This window comes from Ursus arctos, unplaced genomic scaffold, assembly GCF_023065955.2.
Source record: "Ursus arctos isolate Adak ecotype North America unplaced genomic scaffold, UrsArc2.0 scaffold_16, whole genome shotgun sequence".
NCBI classification, from domain to species: Eukaryota; Metazoa; Chordata; class Mammalia; order Carnivora; family Ursidae; genus Ursus; species Ursus arctos.
Genome location: NW_026622830.1, coordinates 25,146,825 through 25,167,951, shown reverse-complemented (window position 1 = coordinate 25,167,951; position 21,127 = coordinate 25,146,825). Strand labels below are relative to the sequence as shown.

Here is a 21,127-nt window from a genome sequence, read left to right as displayed (position 1 = left end):
CCATCCTTGAAAATCAATATCTCTATGGTTCTGTGAATATGCTACAGCCACAGGAAAGAATGTACTTTTATGTACTCATATGGAAAGTTCTCCAAGATATATTAAGGACAGTATATACAATGTATAATCATCTGTGTAAACACCAAAAAGTAAAAATTTAAATTTCTATTGCTCATATGTGGGAGGAAAACCCTCTGGAAGGATATTTAAGGAGCTAACAGCAGGGGTTATCTGTTGGAGGAGGGCAGTAGGGAAACCCAGTAAATGGGAGAGAAGGTAGAATCATCTTTTTTATTCCTTTTTACATTCTGATAAATGCACATATTCTTTGACCCAGCAATTCCACACCCATATATTTACTTTACAAATATACTTCCAGACATGCACAATGACATACAAAAATATTCAGATGCAGAATGATTTATATGAGAAAAAGAATGGAACCAACCCAAACACCTACTAGCAGAAAACCAGTTAAAAAAATCACCCATTTGAAGAAACACGGTGCATCTGTTACAAAGAAGAGCCCACTCTGTTTGTGTTTGTTTTCCCCTTTCTCTGTTCAGATGTGGAATGATCTTCAAGTGAAGTAGAAAAAACGCAAGACACGGGATGCCGTGTGTACACTATACCACCACTTGTGTGGGAAGAAAATCAAACGCTATGCCTATATATTTGCAAATGCAAGAAATATGTCCGGAAGAACACAGAATAAACTGTAACAGTGGTTACCTGGGGAAAGGAACTAGGTAACTGGGGAATGGGGGTGAGAAGGGATTACTTTACAATGTACCTTTTGAACCACATGCTAGATGGGGGCCTAAAGTCATCAGAACACAAAGCACTCATGCTTTTCATGATGTTTTTAACCCGAGTCTTCCCTGAACTGCTCTTACAAATTCCGCTTTTGGACCACAGCTAATTTCACTGAAGACTCAGGGCCTTCACCAAAACCAGGAAAATAACAGTTGAAGATTAGAGCACTAGCGCTCTGCAAGGCAGATGACTCTTTCATCCATGCAGAGACACAACTGGATTCAGACCTTTTCCTTAGAACCTTTTTTTATTCATCATCTAACCAACAGAGAAGGTCAGCCTGAACCAAAACAAGCTAAAATAGTCTCATTACAACACAACAGGGCACAACCCGAATGAGGACAGAGGTTGGCCTCAGTTCTTTTCAGAGCAGACCAAGCAACATTTATACACAGGTGCCCCATTAAAAACTGATTAGCAATGCACCACCACCACCACAAATGCAGAGTGCGTAGAAAAATCACTGGGGGCTCCCCATGTGTGTCAGCCATAAATAAGCCCTTGCTTTTTTGAGGGGAGGGTGATCGGTGTGCATCTTGATGGCACCGATCTGTTTACTCTGGAACTTTGATAGGGAGGTAACCACTTACTTCCTCCCGTGAATTTGAGATACAACAGCCTGTTGGAATATCTAAAAAGTGTCCTGGGAGATAGGTGCTGGAGGTTCCCTCACAAAGAATTCAGAGTAATTGTATAGGGCTCCTTAAGTACTTAATCCTGTTGTTTTCCAGAAACCTTTGCACCTGGGCTCCCAAGAAGCAAGCAGGGCCCTTATCAGCACCCCACAGGCCTGTGGGCAAGGTGCCTCTCAGAGCAGCCACCCATGGAAGAGAAAGGGGCAGGGAAGGGCCAGAAATCAGCTCAAACACTCCATGCTGGCTCTGACTCGCTCCATTTCGTGCAGGAAGCTGTAGAACTGAGGCAAGGTTAATTCTGGGGAGAGAAAATTCAGCTTCAGGTAAATGTTTCCAACTCCACAGAATCATCCAAGAAAATGAATTTCCACCCAGAGATTTTTTTCTCTTTTTCTTTTTTGACTTAGTACATCTAAGCAGCTCTTGATGGGTAATCGACCATAATAAAGAACTGAGAGCCTTGAACATGGAAAGGTTCTCGGCTCCATACAAAAGTGGAGAATTTAAAAATGGCATAACTCCACAGCACAAAGAGATGAAAGGGCATTATTCAGGATGTTCAGCACGACTTTGCGGCAAGAGCTGCTTGCTCTTCAATCTTCGCTGTCCCTTCTCCCTGCGCTTTCCCGTTTTCAAAGAGGCTCTTCAACTGTGGGGTCTCCAACCTGCTGATGGCTTATTATTTATGAGAGGAGAGGCAGTGGAATGGCTACTCCACAGCTCGCGTATGACTTTTTTCTAGAAGAAATGATTTGTGGTGCTTCATGAGCCCACGGACTGAAGAGAACATGGAAAAAGTGAGAAGGCTCAAACAGGAATTCAGACTCACCTATGTACAAATTTTCAGTTTGATTTCCTTTCTTAATCACCAACTTTAACTGATTTAAAAAAATAAAATAAAAATTTAAATTAAAATGATGACAACAGGGCAAAGAAATTCTTGAAATCCTTTCACTTAAACATCAAATCATCCAGCTTCCGACTTGAGAGTCAAGCAGGTGCAATCTGGATCCACAATCACCAAAACTTCTAACAATTCTTATGATTATAGAACAATCAAGCTTTTAAGAAAATTATCAGGATCCTATTAATCTGACACCCGGGATGTTAGTGACCATATTTTTGGCTGACAACACTGCTCTGAAGTACACAAGGCACTTCAGTGAACATCCACTTAATTGGTCTTTTTAGAAAAATTCAATGTCGATTTAATAATTTTTTAACCAAGTCAAAAATCTATCCATTTTTACAGATCTGGAGACTTACTTGTAAAAAAATACTTCCCACTTTCTCCAGTTCACTGCTCCCAGATGTCACTGTGACACAAAAGAGAAAAGTAGTAAGTGACAGGTTGACAACAGACCTACTCTGAACACCCTGATCTTGCAGGCTGTCCAGCAGAAGCCGTGTAGGGACGAGAACGAGGACAGCAAACGTGCCGTTCAGGAAGTCAACTTATAGAGAACCATGGATAGAAACAGCTGCCAAATGCCAGCGGCAATACAGAGAAGCAGCTGCTGGTCCCAATTGTCTGTGAGGACCGAGGACATATTCTCCCATGGAAACTATCTGAAAGCCTCTGAAACCCCACCCTACAGCCCCCAAATGATCCGGCACTGGCTCTAACTAGTTACCTCCAAATTTCCACTCCATATCTATAAGCTGGTTAATCATCAGAGTCTGTCCTATGGCCCATCGAGCAAGGGTGGGGGCACTCTGCTTCCACTGAAACAAAAGCAAAAAGCTGAAGAAGTCATAAAAATGGGGAAAATGCCCCCTCTTCATTCTGCCCTCCAACACAGCAATGTTTAGGATTTATACAGACAAGGGGAAGAATGCAGAACCAAGGGCTCAGCCTGTATGTATAGATCTGGGAGACAAGGGTAGTAAATAGGCACAGAAGATGATATAAATGTTTTCTTTCATTCCAAGATTTAGTCCCAGGTTGTGACAAAAACTGCATGACAATTAAAGTCAGTCAAATCAGAGACAAAAAATTAGAGACGCACTGAACAGTGCCGTTTAAACACTGTATGTATGTCATTTGCATGAAAGCCATTAAGCTGGGGAAATAACACAGAATGATTGATGGTTTTTCCTTAGTCGGCATTTCTCATTTGTTTCTTTTCATGAAATAAAAGCAAACAATCTTAATTAACCTTGATTAAGAGGAATTATGATACCTTTTCAGAAAAGTAAGTGGCTTTCTCCTCACTAAGACCTATAAGAGAACAGAAGGAGACTTTAACATAATAAAGAACCACCAGGCCTGTCACCCTGAGCAACCTTGGCAATGACCTACCAAGAGTTATGAAATCAGCCCGAACCTGATCGGCCGTGAGACTCTTCTTCAGGGCACCTGGAAACGGGAGAAATCAGTTAAAAAGGGCTTATCAGTTAATCAATTGGCAGTAAGTATCAATAGACACAACTGATATGACAGAGAGGACAAAGGGGATACACAAACAATGTGGCTACCTCCAGGAAAATGTCAATCCAGCCGTGGAGCAGAGGCACTTAGGAAGCAACTGGAGAATGGGACAGCATGGTTTGTTTCTTGTACAACACAAGTGTTTACCCCTCCAGAAAGTACGAAAGAAGTTAGAGAACAAGAAGGACTTCATGGACTTGGGGCTGGAGGTACCTGATGTGAGGAAAGAGGCCACAGATTTCCTGGAGCCAAGTCGGGGAGCTCAACGTCAGGCTGGGCCTAAGGGCAACAGCCTAGAGCTGCTCTGTGCAATACAGAACCACTGAAGATGTGTGGTTATCTAAATTTCGTTTATCTCCTAGCACTAAATTTTAAATTAACTAAATTAAATAAAATTAAAATTTAAAATTCTGTTCCTCAGTTGCACTATTTCAAGTCCTCAATGGCCACACAGGTCCAGTGGCCACGGCACTGAGCAGTACAGCTCAGAGACCATTTCCATCTATTTAGATAGTTCTGTTGGACAGAGCTGCCATAGAAAATCAGCTTTCGGGAGGTAAACAAAGATGGACTAACGGTTGGCCTCTACAATTCACAAGTCACTTCCAGAGGGGCTGGGCAGAGCTTCCCCTCACAAGCCCGGAGAGCACTCCCCTGTGGGGGCCCGCTTTGTTCTGCTTGCGAGGTCCAATTCCTGAAAACAAAGTGTTGCCAGCAATCTGGGCTTCTCAATGTTTAACTGCGGGCTACAGCCTAGAGTCACAATTTGGCAACCGCTTTAAAATTTTCCACTTCTTAGTCTTCCAGAAGATGACTAATTAAAGAATAAGGAGACATCCACCACCATCCAGGGAAGGCCCTGGAGTAATATCCTAAACCCAACTCCCCACCCTCAGCTCACTCCTGAAAAACAATCCTAAAGGCTGTTTGTCCTCGAAAAATAAATCATGTAAACAAAGGGAGGAAATCTTTTATCGCCAAAATCAGACTGAGCAAGGAAGCCATAGGGAAATAAAAAAGGCAAGACACAAGGAAACCTTGGCCATAAAGGCCCTCCACGACGGCCACTTCCTAGCCAATTCAATTCATTCGTTAACTACCACATGTACAGCTCCTTAGTGTGTCATCTAGCTCAAATCCATTATTTGCTCGATGACCCCGAAGTAGTCTGAAGTGGGGGTCACTACTGAAACCTTTAATTTACCAGGAAACTAAAGATAGGAAAGATTAAGCTTTTGGGGAGAAAATCTGGCAAAGCCACAGTCAACAACCGCACTGCCAAGAGGTCCCCAACAGAAATGCTCCCGAGAGCATGTACGTGTGAAGCTCTTCAGCAACGTTGGTCGTGAAGACAAACGTCAGAGACGGTGCTGGCTTTGGGGCGTCCACACAGCAGCCTGGACACCCGGGTGATTTTGTTAAAACCTGCGTCTGTCAGACCGTGTCTCTGCCCTGCTCAAAACTCTCTAACAGCTCCGCCTTCACTCACAATAAAATCCAGAGCTCTTACAATGCCCTGCAGGAACTGGCTGCCTCGAGAGCCCCTAAGCTCTTCTCTCCCTCGCTTACTCAGCTTTTCCTGTAATATGCCGGTCGGGTTCCTACCTCCTGGCATTTGCCCTTGCAATTCTGTCTGCTGGGGACACTCTTTCCCAAATCTGCACGTGGCCTGTTCCCTCACGTCATTCCGGCCTCTCCTTGAATCTCACCTCCAAAAGGATCCCTGGCTACTCTATTTCAAGGGGAGCTGCTCTTCACCGGCACCTTCTACTGCTGTGCTTTTCTGCAATGCATTCCTAACCACCCAACTTCATGGGACATATTGAGTGTTGATTTTTCTACCAGAATATCAGTTTGATGAGAAAAAGGACTTGGTCTGTTTTTGTCCATTGTTGTGTCCCCAGCCATACTTTAAAAATATATTTAGGGGCGCCTGGGTGGCACAGCGGTTAGGCGTCTGCCTTCGGCTCAGGGCGTGATCCTGGCGTTATGGGATCGAGCCCCACATCAGGCTCCTCCGCTATGAGCCTGCTTCTTCCTCTCCCACTCCCCCTGCTTGTGTTCCCTCTCTCGCCGGCTGTCTCTATCTCTGTCAAATACATAAATAAAAAATCTTTAAAAAAAATAAAATAAAATAAAATAAAATAAAATAAAATAAAAATATATTTATATCATGCTAGGCTTCAAGCCCTCGGTTAATCAATTAATCTTCCTTTCTTTTTATTAAGATATAATTGACATATGGGTGCCTGGATGGCTCAGTCGGTTGGGCAGCTGGCTCTTGGTTTCCTCTCAGGTAATAATCTCAGGCCCTCTAGCTCCACTCTCAGTGGGAAGTCCGCTTCAGGCTTTTCGCTCTTCCTCTGCCCCTCCCCCTCCCCCCTCAGCCCTGCCTGCCTGCTCTCTCTCTCAAATAAACAAATCTTAAATAAAAAAAGAGAGAGAGAGCGCTACAACTGACATATAACATTGTGTAAGTTTAAGGTGTACAACCTGTTGGTTTGATACATTTACATATGGCAATATGATAGCTACTATACCATTAGCTAGTATCTCTATCACATCACATAATTATCATTTCCTTTCTGTGGTTAGAACCTTTAAGATTTTTTTTAAGGTTTCTATTTACTTTTATTTGAGAGAGAGAGAGAGAGAGAGAGACAGAGCAGGAGGAAGAGGCAAAGGGAGAGGGAGAAGCAGACTCTCCGCTGAGCAGGGAGCCCTACCCAGGGCTGCATCCCAAGACCCGGAGATCATGACCTGAGCCAAAGGTAGACGCTTAACCAAATAAGCCACCCAGGCACCCCTAGAACCTTTAAGATCTAAGTTCTTACTGGGGTGCATGGGTGGTTCAGCTGGTTAAGCATCTGCCTTCGGCTCAGGTCATGATCCCAGGGTCCTGGGATCAAGCCCCACACTGAGCCCTGCATCAGTCTCCTGCTTGGTGGGGAGTCTGCCTCTCCCCCTGCTCATGCTCTCTTCTCTCAGGTAAATACATAAAATCTTTAAAAAGATCTAAGCTCTTAGCAGTCTTGAAGTTTATAATACAGTATTGTTGATTATAGGTCTTAACTTCTTTTTCAGCTTTCACCTTTGGTGATTCCTTTCTCCTAAGCACATGACAGGCCTGAAGCTTGGACTCTGTCAGACAGAAAGCAAATTACAAGTCCAGGTCTAGAGTCCCCAGAACATGCCACTTAGGGAAATATGAGAATGTCCTCCTTTAAACACAGATAACCATCTGAGATGGTTTATGAAGTCCTTGAACACCCAATTTCTACCGAATAGTTGCCTTAGGAAACCCTTATTGCCATCAAACACTAAGGGGGACAAGACAGAGGTTTATGTCCAGGGTGAGGGTTTTACTTTTGCCAGGAAACAGTTGGAAAAGCTAATATATTATTCTTTTAGCTAAAAATCCTCATAAGCTTATTCAGTGTAATAAGGGAAGTCCAAGGAACAGAACTAAGCATTGAGTAAACCTCCAGGAGAAGGAAGCAGATGGGAGAGCGGGTAAGGCCTATTCAGTTAGTGATTGCTGACCAATTGAATCCACTTCCCTGAGGCTCATGGAAAGACAGAAATCATAGTCACTGCACGTGCATTTACTGAGGACCTGCTAGGTGCCAGCACTATGCTAGCTGCTGGGAAACATCAATGAACCACAAAGACAATGTCTGCCCTCATGAGGCTTACATTCTATTGGGAAGCAAAAGACCATAACTATAATGAAACAAGTAAGGAAGCCATACAGAGTACGACTAAAAAGTGCCAGAGAGAGAAGTAATAGAGTGGGGTGAGGTAGGGAGTCCTGGGAAACTCAGCTCAACAGATTAAATACCATTTGTGACTACTGTTCAATGCTGATTATTCTGTTTTTGCCCAGCCAGAAAGAACTCCTTTGGGAGAGAAGGAGAGTTATCACCTTTTCTTAAAAAACAATCAGTTACCCACAAGGGCCAGATATCTTGCTAAGTAATAAAATAAAATCAGGCTTAAATAGTAGCCCTACAGCCAAGTTATCTGTAATCCAGGAGTTATCTGTGTCTAGAAGACAATCATAGTATTAGCAGCAGTGCACTGCCACTTACTGAAGTATTTCACATTTAGTATCTTTCTCTATTCTTATGATGATGTGTGAACTCCTATCATAAGCTCTGTTTTCTGAGGACACTGATTCTCAGAGAGGTTCAGTAACTTGGCTCAAGATTTCTAAGCTGTTAAGTAGCCATGGTGACAAGTAAGCACACAAGGGCCATCCAGCAACCAAATGCAACGTGGGGGCCCTCCCTGGATCCTGAAGACAGCAACCAACTACAGACAAAGTGCATGAGACAATGGCGACATCTGAACAGACTGCATATTTTAATTTCAGATACGATAATGGAATTGGGGTTGATAAGGGGGAAAAGGGGCCTTTATCTTTAGAGATAATGACTAGGTATTCAGAAATAAAATGATAGGACCTCTGAGATATGCTTTAAAATAATCCAGTTTGGACAGCAGTGAGAAGTGGGAGGGGTGTAGATGAAGCTATCTGGCTATGGGCTGATAACTACTGAAGCCACGTGTTTTTAAGAATTACATACTAAGTATAAAAGAAAAACATTAAAAAACATAAACAAAAGCCACTGGGCATCATGCCAACCATGGGAGGTACTGGCCCCAGCTCTTCCACTGTAAGATCCTAAGCAAGTCACTTCCCTTCTCTAGGGCGCTGTCTCTTTATCTGTAAGACAAAGATTAGACTAGATCAGCATTTATAAAAAGCTTTTACCTGACCCCCTCCCTGCAAGAAGAAAGAGTAGGAGGGGAAGAAGGAGGGGGAGGAGAAGGAAAAGACGGGTTTCATGGTTAACTGTTTCTCAGATACTGGATAAGCAGGTTTCTTTATTGCGGGACTTTTCAGAGCCTGAGATATGTTAATGAATATGTCTCTCAAGATTCCAAGGCTCGGGTAGTGGGAGAGGACAGTACTTCCTGTTTCTGGCTGATCACAGAAGCCTTTTCTGGATGAAAACACCAATTTGGGGACAACTGACCTGGAGGGTGGTGGCTCCCCTAGCTCTAACAAGCTGTACTTCTACGAAGAGGCCTTAGTGCAAGGCAGGCCCAGGATGCGGGACAAGGAAGAGGGTGAGGACCTGGAGGCCCCTGTATTTCAGATGAGAGTCGGGAAGCCTTGAACACCACACCGAGGTTTACGGACCTCAGCATGGAAGTCAACAGCTGTGAGGTCCAACATGATCCCAGTTGTGCTGCAGGAGTGTACTCCAGGCCAGGCTGGAACCAGGGATGGAAGGGAAGCAGTGGAGATGTTACTGCCACAGTAAGGCAGGAAGGACTAAGAACTTGTTCTGGGCTGAGGAAAAGAAAAAGTGACTTATAAGCTACATCCTCAGATGCTTACTCCTCATAATCTGAGAAGGCACAGGACTGAAACTAACTTGAACTATCAATACATAAAGCTAAAGTTTAGCCAACACCGTCTTAAGTATTTTGTATATATTAACTCATCCATTTCTAATGCCACAACCATACTGCTCTTATTACTCTTTCAGATAAGAAACAGGCTGATTTGACCGAGGTTGAATAGCTATATAGGTAATGTGACTAACACTCAAATCCATATGCACCTGCAAAGCCCACCTCTTGAATGGTATGCTATGAGTTCCTCAGGATTCTCTGCACCTACAGAAAATGATCTGCTATAAACAATGACAATGAATCTTGCCTGAAAAATATATACCCAACATCCCCTGGGAGGGTCACAGGATCTCCCAAGTTCAACTCATGCAGCATGTACTAAGCATCTGCTTTATGTCGTCACTTCTCTTGTAACCTTGGCTCAGGAAAAGAAGTACAAAATCCTCCGGACTTCAAAGAACAAGCTCTCGGTTAAAGCCACAAAATAGACACATGTAAAACAGCATGAACAATAGAAAACTGTAAACGATTACAGTCCAAAATGATAACTGCAGACAAAAAACATCTCTCCGGAGCTGAGAGGAAGGGAGGTCACTGCGGACTGAAGTGGTTTAGGAAGGCTTTCTGAAAGGCAGCCCAGGGGCCAGGGTTCCAGGGTTGGGGAGGACTGAAGGTAGTCTGACAAGATTGAGGTGGGTGGGGAACAGAGCTAAGGAACACGGGGAAAGAAGGGGGGCAGGGATGCCAGAAGACAGAAGTCTCCTGAAAAATCAGTACCCACAACAGCTGTGGGGTAGACAGGTCTCTACCACAGACAAACCCATCCCCACAGGTATAGGCCAGAATGAGAAAGACGACTCCGGCATTACACTCCAGACCCTACAGAAACGCTCACACTGGGGAGTGCACAACGTCCTGAGGACGTTCACTGCGGCACTTGTCTAAGAGTGAAAGGTTACCAAGAGACATCCAGTGCATGGCACATTATAGCCCTCGGAAGAAAGAAGTCGACATGGAGAAATCTCCATGACACACCACAAAGGAAAAAATACAAGCTGCAAGTGCACTTTTATAGTTTACTACCATTCATGAAAAACAAAACTACATGAATGCGTATGTGAGTGTCCACCAGTGGACATGAAAATATAAAAGGATATACATCAAAATTAAGCCGTGATAGTGCCTGGAGCCAAGAGGAGCATTAGAGTAGAAGGGATTTTTCACTTCTGACTCTGCACTGTTGTAGGTTTGCAATGAAAATTTAGTCCCGTGTTAAAAAAGACTGAACGTTCTCATCCAGCCTTTGGTTCACATGCCTAATCCACCACTAGGGCAACAGATACAAGAATTACACAAACAGAGGATGAGAAAATTTCAGAGTTGGAAACCTCAGGATATTCTGATTCGAGCCCCCTGATTCGAGAATCTCAGGAGCAAAGGACAGGCAAACGAAAGGACCCGCACTAAGATATGGGAAGGCACCCAACAGGAACAAACAAATTAAGCCCCAACTTTCAGTGCACCACTGGGCTGAGAGCTTGGGAAGATCAGTCCATTGCCAATTTGTAAAATGTGCAAATGGGAATGCTGTTTTATCTCCTCTCAGCCTGGTCAACACAGATTGACTCTGAGACCCGCCTCGAACGTCACCTCTCTTTATAATAAAATGAACTTTTGACTGAATTGCCAAATTAATTCTAGCAACTCTTTAGACAATGTGCAGTCAAAAATAAACAATTAAGACAACCTGTAGTCCTTCCACCCAGATATAGCCACAGTTAACATTCTTTTTTTTTTTCTTTTTTCAAAAATAGGATTGCGGTAGATAGTTTTTTTTTTTTTTTTTAAGATTTTATTTATTTATTTGACAGAGATAGAGACAGCCAGCGAGAGAGGGAACACAAGCAGGGGGAGTGGGAGAGGAAGAAGCAGGCTCATAGCGGAGGAGCCTGATGTGGGGCTCGATCCCATAATGCCGGGATCACGCCCTGAGCCGAAGGCAGACGCTTAACCGCTGTGCCACCCAGGCGCCCTGCGGTAGATAGTTTTATAAACTATTATTTTTATTGAACAGTATATTGTGAATGATTTTCTGTATCATTACATTTTCCTCATCAGCATCTTTTTAAATTATTACAGAATTTGAAAAATAAGATTAACATTTTACTGAGGTAGTATGTTATGAATATCATTTACATTATCACAATCTTCAAAACAAGCCCCCTCCACATACCAAGAAAAAGCTCAGATTGCCCGGAAAATGTTAGAGAGGGGTTGTTGCTAAGGGTTGGGAGAGATTGGGTATCCGGACAAAGTGACACTACTCAGCAAGTGACAGACCCACATCTACCTAACTCAGGACCATGAATTTTTGACCACCATGATGTTCCCCTGTAAAAACAGACCACAGCGCATGACACTAACCTCTTAAATGCTGGGCAGTTTGTTTCTAATTTTTCTGTACCATCAAAACAGTGCTATGATGGATATCCCTACAGCTAAACCTTTGGGATCACCTCCCTCCTGGCTAGAGACTTTTCCTGATTGCTTGGCAAATTACTTCTGAAACCATCTGCAGCGAAAGACCTTTTTTATTTTCAATCCATCGTGGACTGATATTTTTGTAAAGTACAATGAAAAATTTTTTAAAAAGCATACAAAGTATAAGCCCCAAATGGTTAAAATGGTAATTTTTACATTATGTATATTTTACATTAAAAAAAAAAAAAAAAGCCCCTGGGGTGCCTGGCTGGCTCAATCATTAGAACATGCGACTCCTGATTTTGGGGTTATGAGTCTGAGACCCACACTGGGTGTAGAGATTACTTTAAAATAAAATCTTTTATTATTTTTTTAAGATTTTATTTATTTATGGGGCGCCTGGGTGGCTCACTGGTTAAGCATCTGCCTTCGGCTCAGGGCGTGATCCTGGCGTTCTGGGATCGAGCCCCACATCGGACTCCTCTGCCGGGAGCCTACTTCCTCCTCTCCCACTTCCCCTGCTTACGTTCCCTCTCTCACTGGATCTCTCTCTCTGACAAATAAATAAATAAATAAAATCTTTTAAAAATTTATTTAGTTATTTATTTATTTGTCAGAGAGAGAGGGAGAGAGAGGCAGGCAGGCAGAGGGAGAAGCAGGCTCCCTACTGAGCAAGGAGCCTGATGCAGGACTCGATCCCAGGACCCTGGGATCATGACCTGAGCTGAAGGCAGATGTTTAACTGACTGAGCCACCTAGGCATCCCTTCAAAATAAAATCTTAAGAAAAAAAAAAATACAAGCCCCATTTAAAAAATCAGCATATTCAAAAAATTTTTGCCAAATTGATATAAAAGCTTCTAAATGCTTATTCTCAATTTCTGTATTTACTGTGCAGAAGACCAGATAGCAGTTTGGGGACGGAAGCTGGGATGCAGACTGCACTTTGAGCTGTACCTTTATTATATTTTACTGCAGTTGTCTGTGTACCTGGCTTCCATCCCTGGAACTTCGAGTCCCGCCCATGTCTGGTTCTCTACTGAATGCGCTGGCTCAGTGCCCAGAGCAGCCTGCAGACTCTCTGGACTGGAAGAATTCAAGTAACATCTCTGGCCTCAGCTGCTGAGAGAGGCTACTCACCATTTGGAACCAGGAGGAGGCTTTTCACGATGCTTCTGAGAGGGCCAAGACTGATCTGATTGGTGGTGGCAAACTCAGAGAGCTGAGCCAGAAACCTTTCCACCTGCAGAAAGGGAAGAAACCAGGCCTTCACTTGCTTAGCGTCTCAGGGCTGTAGACCCACAGTCAGAACTCTTCTTATCACAAGGTACATTACCTCTTTTGGCTCAGTCAGGAAGTGGAAAATCACTTCTGTCAAGGCCGAGAACTGCTGTGAAGTGAATAACACAGAACATCAGTAACATTCTACTCCTGGGTCAGTGTGCCCACATCCCATCCAACTATAGACCCTTAAAGAGACAACACACAGGTGTTGATACCTGTCTGATCATCTTAAAGTTCATATATTCACAACACCCACTACCCAGTGTCAATATATCAGTACCACGGTATTGTCTGAGAACCTTGTATATTTTATTGGAACACTTGGGAGATACACATGCATACACACATCTCAAGGGTCCAAGTACACACACATACACACACACATACAGGACCTGAAAGGGAGACCACTGGAAGATTAAAAGTAGTTGCTTTTTTTGGTTTGTTTCTATTTCCACATATTTATTATTCAAACATAAGCTAATCCAAATATATGATTTCTTCGTTTTCTGCCCCACACAAATGTTAACATACTATACCAATTTTTTTCTCTACCTTGTCTTTCAAAGCAGTTATTTCTATGTAATGAGATTTTGGGTGATTTTTATTTTCTTCTGTCTATCCATATTTTCTGGGTTTCTTCCCCACAATAAACATCTTATGTATATGACAAAACAATAAAGTTTACACTTTGTCTACTGTCCTAGAACAGTCTCTTATTCTTTTTAAGATTTTATTTTATTAGGGAGGCCTGGGTGGCTCAGTTGGTTAAGTGGTTGCCTTCAGCTCAGGTCAGGATCCCAGGGTTCTGGTATTGAGTCCCACATCCGGCTCCTTGCTCAGCAGGGAGCCTGCTTCTCCCTCTGCCTGCCATTCTCCTGCTTGTGGTCTCTCTGACAAGTGAATAAATAAAATCTTAAAAAAAAAAGATTTTATTATTTTAAAAGTTTATATACTTTTTTAAAAGATTTATTAATTTGACAGAGAAAGAGACAGAGGGAGAGCAAGCACAAGCAGGGGGAACAGAAGAGGGAGAAGGCGGCTCCTCCCTGAACAGGGAGCCCGATGTGGGACTCAGATCCCAGGACTCTGAGATCATGACCCGAGCCGAAAGCAGCCTATTAATCGACTGAGCCACCCAGGTGCCCTTCATTTTTTTTTTTAACAATAAAATAAAATGACTCTCCCTGCCCCCCATCTCAGTCTCACTGCCCACAGGTGGTTACTGCTAACACCTTTGTGGCCTTCCCAGAATTGCATTTGAATTTAATTTCCTTTAATACAAATGAGATGATAGTGAACCTACACCCTGCACCTTGCCTTTTTTTCACCCAATTATGTATTAGAGATCCATCTTGTCAGTAGATCTAACTGTACCCAGTTTTTAAAAAGATTTTATTTTTGGGGCGCCTGGGCGGCTCAGGTCACAATCCCAGGGTCCTGGGATCGTGTCCCACATTGGGCTCCTTGCTTGGCAGGAAGACTGCTTCTCCCTCTCCCACTCCCCCTGCTTGTGTTCCCTTTCTTACTGTCAAATAAATAAAATCTTAAAAAAAAAAAAAGATTTTATTTTTAAGTTATCTCTACACCCAACATGAGGCTTGAACTCCTCCGAGCCAGCCAGACAACCCTCTACCTAATCTTTTAACAACTGCACAGCATTGAACTGTACAGACTTAGTGTAATTTAGCTCCCTAGAGATAATCATTAGCACCCGCATGTCTGCTTTGTTGTTATTCTAAATAATAACTGCAATGAATATCCTCCCATGTATTTCTTTGTGACATGTGTGTCTGTAAAATACATTTTAAAAATGTATCTTAGGTCAAATGATATATACATTTTAAATACTTTTTTTTAAAAAAGATTTTGACAGAGAGAGCACAAGCAGGAGGAATGGCAGGCAGAGGGAGAGGGAGAAGCAGGCTCCCCGCAGAGCAGGAGAAAACAATGTGGGACTTGATCCCAGGACCTCGGGATCATGACATGAGCCAAAGGCAGTTGCTTAACCAACTGAGCCACCCAGGTGCCCTGCGTTTTAAATTCTGAGAAAATGTTGCCAAATTGTCTTGCAATGAAGTTGCATGGATTTGTACTCCTACCTGCCAATGGCACAGAGTGTCTACCTTCTCAAAACTTCATGGATATTCCCTGGAAACATTTTAACCAAGGCTGATCCAGGGGTTGTCTTTCCACAGTACTTATCATATTGGGTATTAGCCTTGCATAACTGCTGATTCTATATAGTAAAAACAAGAAAAGTCAGGGACTAGTTTCAGACGGTGTCCTCAGGAGCACCTGGGTGGCTCAGTTGGTTAAGCGTCTGCCTTGAGCTCAGGTCATGATCCCCAGGTCCTGGGATTGAGCCCCACATTAGGCTCCCTCCACCCTGCTCCTTCTCTATCTCTGTCTCTCTCAAATAAATAAAATCTTTAAAAACCAAAACCAAAAACAGACGGTGTCCTCAGACTATGAGTTTTCCTTTATTTCCCCCTACAACCTGTGGACTGTCAGATCTTTGGTTAACTGTATTTCCTATGTCACCCTGGGACTTTTAAGAAATGGAGCAGCTCAGAAGCCCTCCAGTGGCTTTTCCATTTCCAGGCCTCAGCCTAGCATTCAGGCTCAACCTCCCTGTGAGGCCTCAGCCCCGGCCCCCAATGTCTCCGCTCAAGAGAGGCCTCAACCTAATCTGGTCTGCAGAACATGCTGAGCCCCACCCCCATTCCCATTTTCCAAAACCTCCTTTATCCTTCAACGTCCTGGTGCCCAGACACCATGACCCTCCCAAAAAGAAAGTGACCTACCTACCCAGATTCTTAACTTCTGAGGCTCCCTCTTGGAACCTTGCCTGAGGGCACTTAGAATTTTAAATCTTGATAAGAAACACAGACTCCTCCCCTTAGCAGAGAAGGTTCTTTGTATGCCTTTGCATCGTCACAGAGCTGTAGTTTCTGGAAGTGCACAGTTAAGTATTTGTTGAATATATCTTCCCTGAACACCTTCCCCATTCTTTGCCTTCGTATCTGCACAGCTGTCTATTTCTGGAATGCTCATCTGCTCATCACCATCCATGAAATCAAATCTTAACTATTCTCACCAGTAAATACATGGAAAGATGTTTAAGATCATTCCAGATGAGAAATGCAAATCAGTAAAATAAGGAAATACCACTTTTTAACTTATCAGATCTTCAAAAATAAAAGTTTGATAACACCAGTGCTGGTGAAAGTACCAGGAAACAGACATGCTTGCACTGTTGATGAGAGGATAAACTGGGACAACCTTTCCAGACGGCAATTTGATCTTCGTATCTAATTTTTAAATACTCCTATCTTTTGACCTAGTAATTCCATTGCAGGAAGATACCCTTAAGATATGTTCCAAAAAGTAAACCCAGACACATTTACACAAAGCAATTCATTGACCACATTATTCATAAAAACAAAAAACTGAAAGCAACTTAAGTGTCTATTAATATAGGGCTGGTTAAATAAATTACGGTAGATCCATTTCAAGGAATATCATATGCAATCCCTTTTGTGTAAAAAAAGATTTTAAAGGACACCCATATATACATACAGGCAGATGTAGACTTTTCTACAAAGATACACAAGAAACTATTTAAATGAGTTTCTACAGACAAGAGAAATAGGTGTATTATTTCAGTTTTATACCTTTAGGGGCACCGGGGTGGCTCAGTCGGTTAAGCATCGGCCTTCAGCTCAGGTCATGACCCCGGGGTCCTGGGATCCAGCCCCACTTCGGTGTCCCTGCTCAGTGGGAGGCCTGTTTCTCCCTCTCCCTCTGCCCCGGGGCTTGTGGTCTCTCTCTCAAAATAAATAAATAAAATCTTAAAAAAAAAATTTAGACCTTTAAATACTGTTTGAATTTTGTGTTGCTTTCATTTACAGCTAGGTGAGAAGATTGCAGACCATTTGTTTTCTTGTTATATTTTTCTCAACTTCCTCTCTCATAACCATTCTAAAACTTATTTTTTTTAATCCTATTCTCAAAGATGCTCATTACCTAGGAACTGGCCACAGGCATCAGAAAACACATCTAGGTGCACTCAGTACTGTTTGGATCTCTGTTTTCTGACCTGCCCTAGCAGATCACAACTTCCCCAGAATAAGAGGCTGTGTCCATCATGCCTTTGCAAACCTCAGTGGGTTCAGTGGCTATTCAGTGTAGAGTAGGCATTCAGAAAAATACCCACTGAGTGAGCAATAAATGGTTAATGCCCACACTGATACAACGATTCTTTTTGTCCTTGATGCCTAGGCCTCAGACTTCAAAATAAATTCAGCTAATAGAGTGGGTACTTGGAGAAATCTGATCATCCAACAAAAGGCAGGGAAAGGGCTCTGGTAAATTGCTCACAAGGAAAAAGTTTTCTGTGTTAAAAACAAAGGTAAAGGGGCACCTGGCTGGCTCAGTCTTAAGAGCATGTAACTCCTGATACCGGGGTTGTGAGTGTGAGCTCCCCCACCCCACACTGGGTGTAGAGACTACTACTTAAAAAAATAAATAAATAAATAAAAGTAAAGATCCAGAGTGGGTTTTGTTTGTTTGGTTTGGTTTTTAAATAGGCTCCCAACGTGGAGCCCAATACAGGCCTAACTCATAACCCTGAGATCAAGACCTGAGCCAAGATCAAGAGTTAGAAGCCCAAACTACTGAGTCACCCAGGTGCCCCTGGTGTGTGTTTTAAAGTTATAATATTGAGGGCAGGGGCACCTGGGTGGCTCAGTTGGTTAAGCATCTGCCTTCAGCTCAGGTCATGATCCCGGGGTCCTGGGATCAAGCCCCACATCCAGCTCCCTGCTCAGCAGGCTCCCTCTCCCTCTGCCTGCCTCTCACCGTACTTGTGCTCTTTCTGCCAAATAAATAAAAATCTTTAAGAAGAATAAGAAGGAGAAGAAAGAAGAAGAAGAAGAAGAAGAAGAATACTGAGGGCAAGCTCTGATTTTAAAGGATGTGGTTTATGTTTTTTCCATAAATACCAAGTTGGAGGTAACCTTAGGGATCCTATCATCCTGTAGCATCAAAAAAGTTTTTTAGCAGCAGAATCTTTTTTATCCTCCAAATGGAAATCTTCCAGAAAATGCTGCCACATAAACAAGCGAAAACTAAGCTACCTAGTTAGGGAGATCATCTACAAAGCTCTGGTCTGTATATTTCATTCCCCAGAATCTAAAGTCAAGCATCTCGTCCTGAATTCCTGGCTCCACCACTTCCTGGCTGCCTGATCTTAAACAGGTCAATTTCTTTCCCAGAACCATTTTTCTTATCTGTAAAAAGAGAGTAATAACAGCACCTACCTTTTAGGGGTGCTACACATGAAGCACTGAAAACAGTGCCTGCCACATGGTACATGCTCAATAAATGACAGCTATTTTTGTTTAACTGCTCTGTGGTGATTCAGTTTCCTTAATCTGTGAATTGGGGATAATAACAGTACCTACCTCCTACGGTGGTTCTAAGGAATCAACTACTTAATAATATACATAAAAGCACTTAGAATTGCTGTATGATAAAGTGGCCACTAGCTACATGTAGCTATTAAACACTTGAAAAAGGATAGTCTAATTTGAGATATGTGTAAAGTGCACACCAGAATCAGAAAAATTAGTATCAGGGGCGCCTGGGTGGCACAGTGGTTAAGCGTCTGCCTTCGGCTCAGGGCGTTATCCCGGCGTTATGGGATCGAGCCCCACATCAGGCTCCTCCGCTATAAGCCTGCTTCTTCCTCTCCCACTCCCCCTGCTTGTGTTCCCTCTCTCGCTGGCTGTCTCTATCTCTGTCGAATAAATAAATAAAATCTTTAAAAATAAAAAATAAAGAAAAATTAGTATCAAAAAGTAAAATATCTGATATTTTTATATGGATTTCATTTTATATGGATTACAATACTTTCATATAGTGGATTAAAGAAAACATATTTTGTTTCATTTTTATTTACTTTTTTAAAAAAGACTTTTATTTATTAGAGAGCATGAGTGGTGGGGGAGAGAGGCAGAGGGAGAAGCAGACTCTCCACTGAACTGGGTGCCTGATGTGGGGCTTGATACCAGGACCCTGAGATCATGACCTGAGCCAAAGGCAGACGCTCAACTGACTGAGCCACCTAGGCACCCCTTTATTTACTTTACTTTTTATTTTTATTTATTTTTATTTTCTTAAAAGATTTCATCTATTCAAGAGAGTGAGAGAGAGGGCACAAGAGCCCAATGCAGGGCTCAATCCCAGGAACCCGAGATCATGACCAGAGCCAAAGACAGACGCTTGACTGAGCCACCCAGACACCCTATTTATTTACTTTTCAATGATGTTATTTTCAAGTAATCTCTACACCCAATGTAGGGCTTGAACTCACAATCCCAAAATCAAGAGTAGAACCCAGGGGCCTCTTTTGAATTTTTACATGTGACTACTAGGGGTGCCTGGGTGGCTCAGTCGTTGGACGTCTGCCTTCGGCTCAGGGCATGATCCCAGGGTCCTGGGATCAAGCCCCACATCGGGCTCCCTGCTCCACTGGGAGCCTGCTTCTTCCTCTCCCACTCCCCCTGCTTGTGTTCCCTCTCTCGCTGCTATCTGTCAAATAGATAACTAAAAATCTTTAAAAAAAATGTGACTACCAGAAAATGTAAAATTAGATATTCGGCTTGCAATTTATTTATTCCTGTCGGACAAAAGGGTTTGAGTATGTCTGCATTATAATTTGTGTTACTTTATGAGAAAACAGTTAAGCTGTGGGGGATACTGAGATGGAGGAGAGGGACCTTACCTCCTGGGAAGTTACAACCCAGTGGGGGAAACAGATGAGCCTTTACAACGGTGGTGAGGAGTGTCATTTTAACCTATTTATTTGGGCTGCCTTGGTGCTTTGAAAAGGGTATCCCAATCAGCACAGGATCAGGAAGTTGGCTCACTGGCATTTACTGCTTGAGCAAGCAAAAAACAGCTGTGCCAGCTCCACTACTACCAAGTGTGTTTGTTTGGGGGGGGGGGGGTCCTCCACAGTGAAGGCTTCTTTCTTTGAGGACTACCAGATACTCCCCTTCATTGGGGGGTAGGGCTGTGGCCCTGGCCTCAGGCCCCCACAGTCCCATCCTGGCCTGGCCATTACTATGTGACTGCGGATTACCTGCCCCCCACTCCACGCTTCCCCCACCCCAGGCCCTCGCTGGATGCCCAGACCCCCCCTCAGACTCCTCCATTGGTCTCCCTACTGAACATCTCAGTCCGTCCCTGGCCCACCAAATTCCACAGCTTCCCAAACTCCCACTATTACCTCAGTTCCCCAAACTGCCTTCAGCCTTATCGAGACTCCCCTCGGTTCCTCTGCTAAGACCCCACAAATTCTCGTTCTCAAGACTCCTGGAAGTCCCACCTCTGAGTCCCCACACGCCCCTCCCCGAGACCCCTCAGCTTGCCCCGTAGGCTTCTTGAGCTCCCTCGGCCCCCCAAACTCGCCTCAGATCCCGGATTCCCCTCAGCCTGTCCCCCAATCTCCCCATCGCCATACCGCACACCAGACGCCCCTCTGCCTAGTCCCTCCCACTCCCCTCGCCCCCAGGTTGCCCTCGGCCCACAGCCCTCCCCTCCCTCAGCCCTCGGGACCCACACTGGCCCGCGCCCCGGCCGCCCGGCCCACCTGCGCGCCCAGCTGGTTCAGCTGCTGCATGTCGCCGCCCACGGCCTCGGGCACGGGGTCCTGCGTGCAGTGCAGCCGGCCCATGGCGTCCGCTCGGCCCCGCAGGACCCGCCGCCTCCCAGCTTCCTCCCTCGCCGCCGCCCGCCTCGCCGCGCTTCCGCAGCCGCACTTTCGCCACGGCCGCCGCCGCCGCGCTCCTCCCCCGGCCGGCCCTGGGGCGGGGCGTCCTCGCGGAGCCGCGGACACGCGCGGGCCCCGGGGCCGGGGCGGCCTCGCGGACACGCGCTGTGGGGCACGCGCGGACCGCGGGGCGAGGCGCAGTCGCAGCGCCACAGACGCGCGCGCCGCTGCGACCACCGGAGAGCCCTGAGGAGTCGAGCTGCCAGACGTGGGATTC

The 21,127-nt window shown here is 44.3% G+C and overlaps 1 protein-coding gene across 2 annotated transcripts; it reads right to left on the bottom strand.

The window, feature by feature from the left end:
- Nucleotides 1-277: 277 nt before the first annotated feature.
- On the bottom strand, nucleotides 278-20,888 carry COMMD7 (COMM domain containing 7). 2 transcript variants are annotated; one of them, XM_026503284.4, is made up of 9 exons: nucleotides 20,731-20,888; nucleotides 13,126-13,179; nucleotides 12,930-13,032; nucleotides 3,754-3,810; nucleotides 3,635-3,672; nucleotides 3,086-3,176; nucleotides 2,718-2,767; nucleotides 2,281-2,329; nucleotides 278-1,749 (listed from the first exon to the last, which is right to left on the bottom strand). In XM_026503284.4, exons 1-9 carry the CDS (start codon nucleotides 20,812-20,814, stop codon nucleotides 1,673-1,675), a joined length of 603 nt encoding a protein of 200 aa, XP_026359069.1. In that variant the 5' UTR covers nucleotides 20,815-20,888; the 3' UTR covers nucleotides 278-1,672. The 2 variants fall into 2 exon arrangements, with proteins under 2 accessions (XP_026359069.1, XP_026359070.1); XM_026503285.4 differs by having other exon boundaries at nucleotides 278-2,189; nucleotides 20,731-20,884.
- Nucleotides 20,889-21,127: the final 239 nt, after the last annotated feature.

Bases quoted from the DNA above. Each gene is read 5' to 3' on its own strand.
- COMMD7 (XM_026503284.4), bottom strand. From the start codon at position 20,814: ATGGGCCGGCTGCACTGCACGCAGGACCCCGTGCCCGAGGCCGTGGGC. The intron at 13,180-20,730 runs GTGGGCCGGGCG...TTCACTTCACAG, and splicing joins TGAACCAGCTGGGCGCGCAG to CAGTTCTCGGCCTTGACAGA. The intron at 3,811-12,929 runs GTGAGTAGCCTC...TCCCGTTTCCAG, and splicing joins CCTCCTCCTGGTTCCAAATG to GTGCCCTGAAGAAGAGTCTC.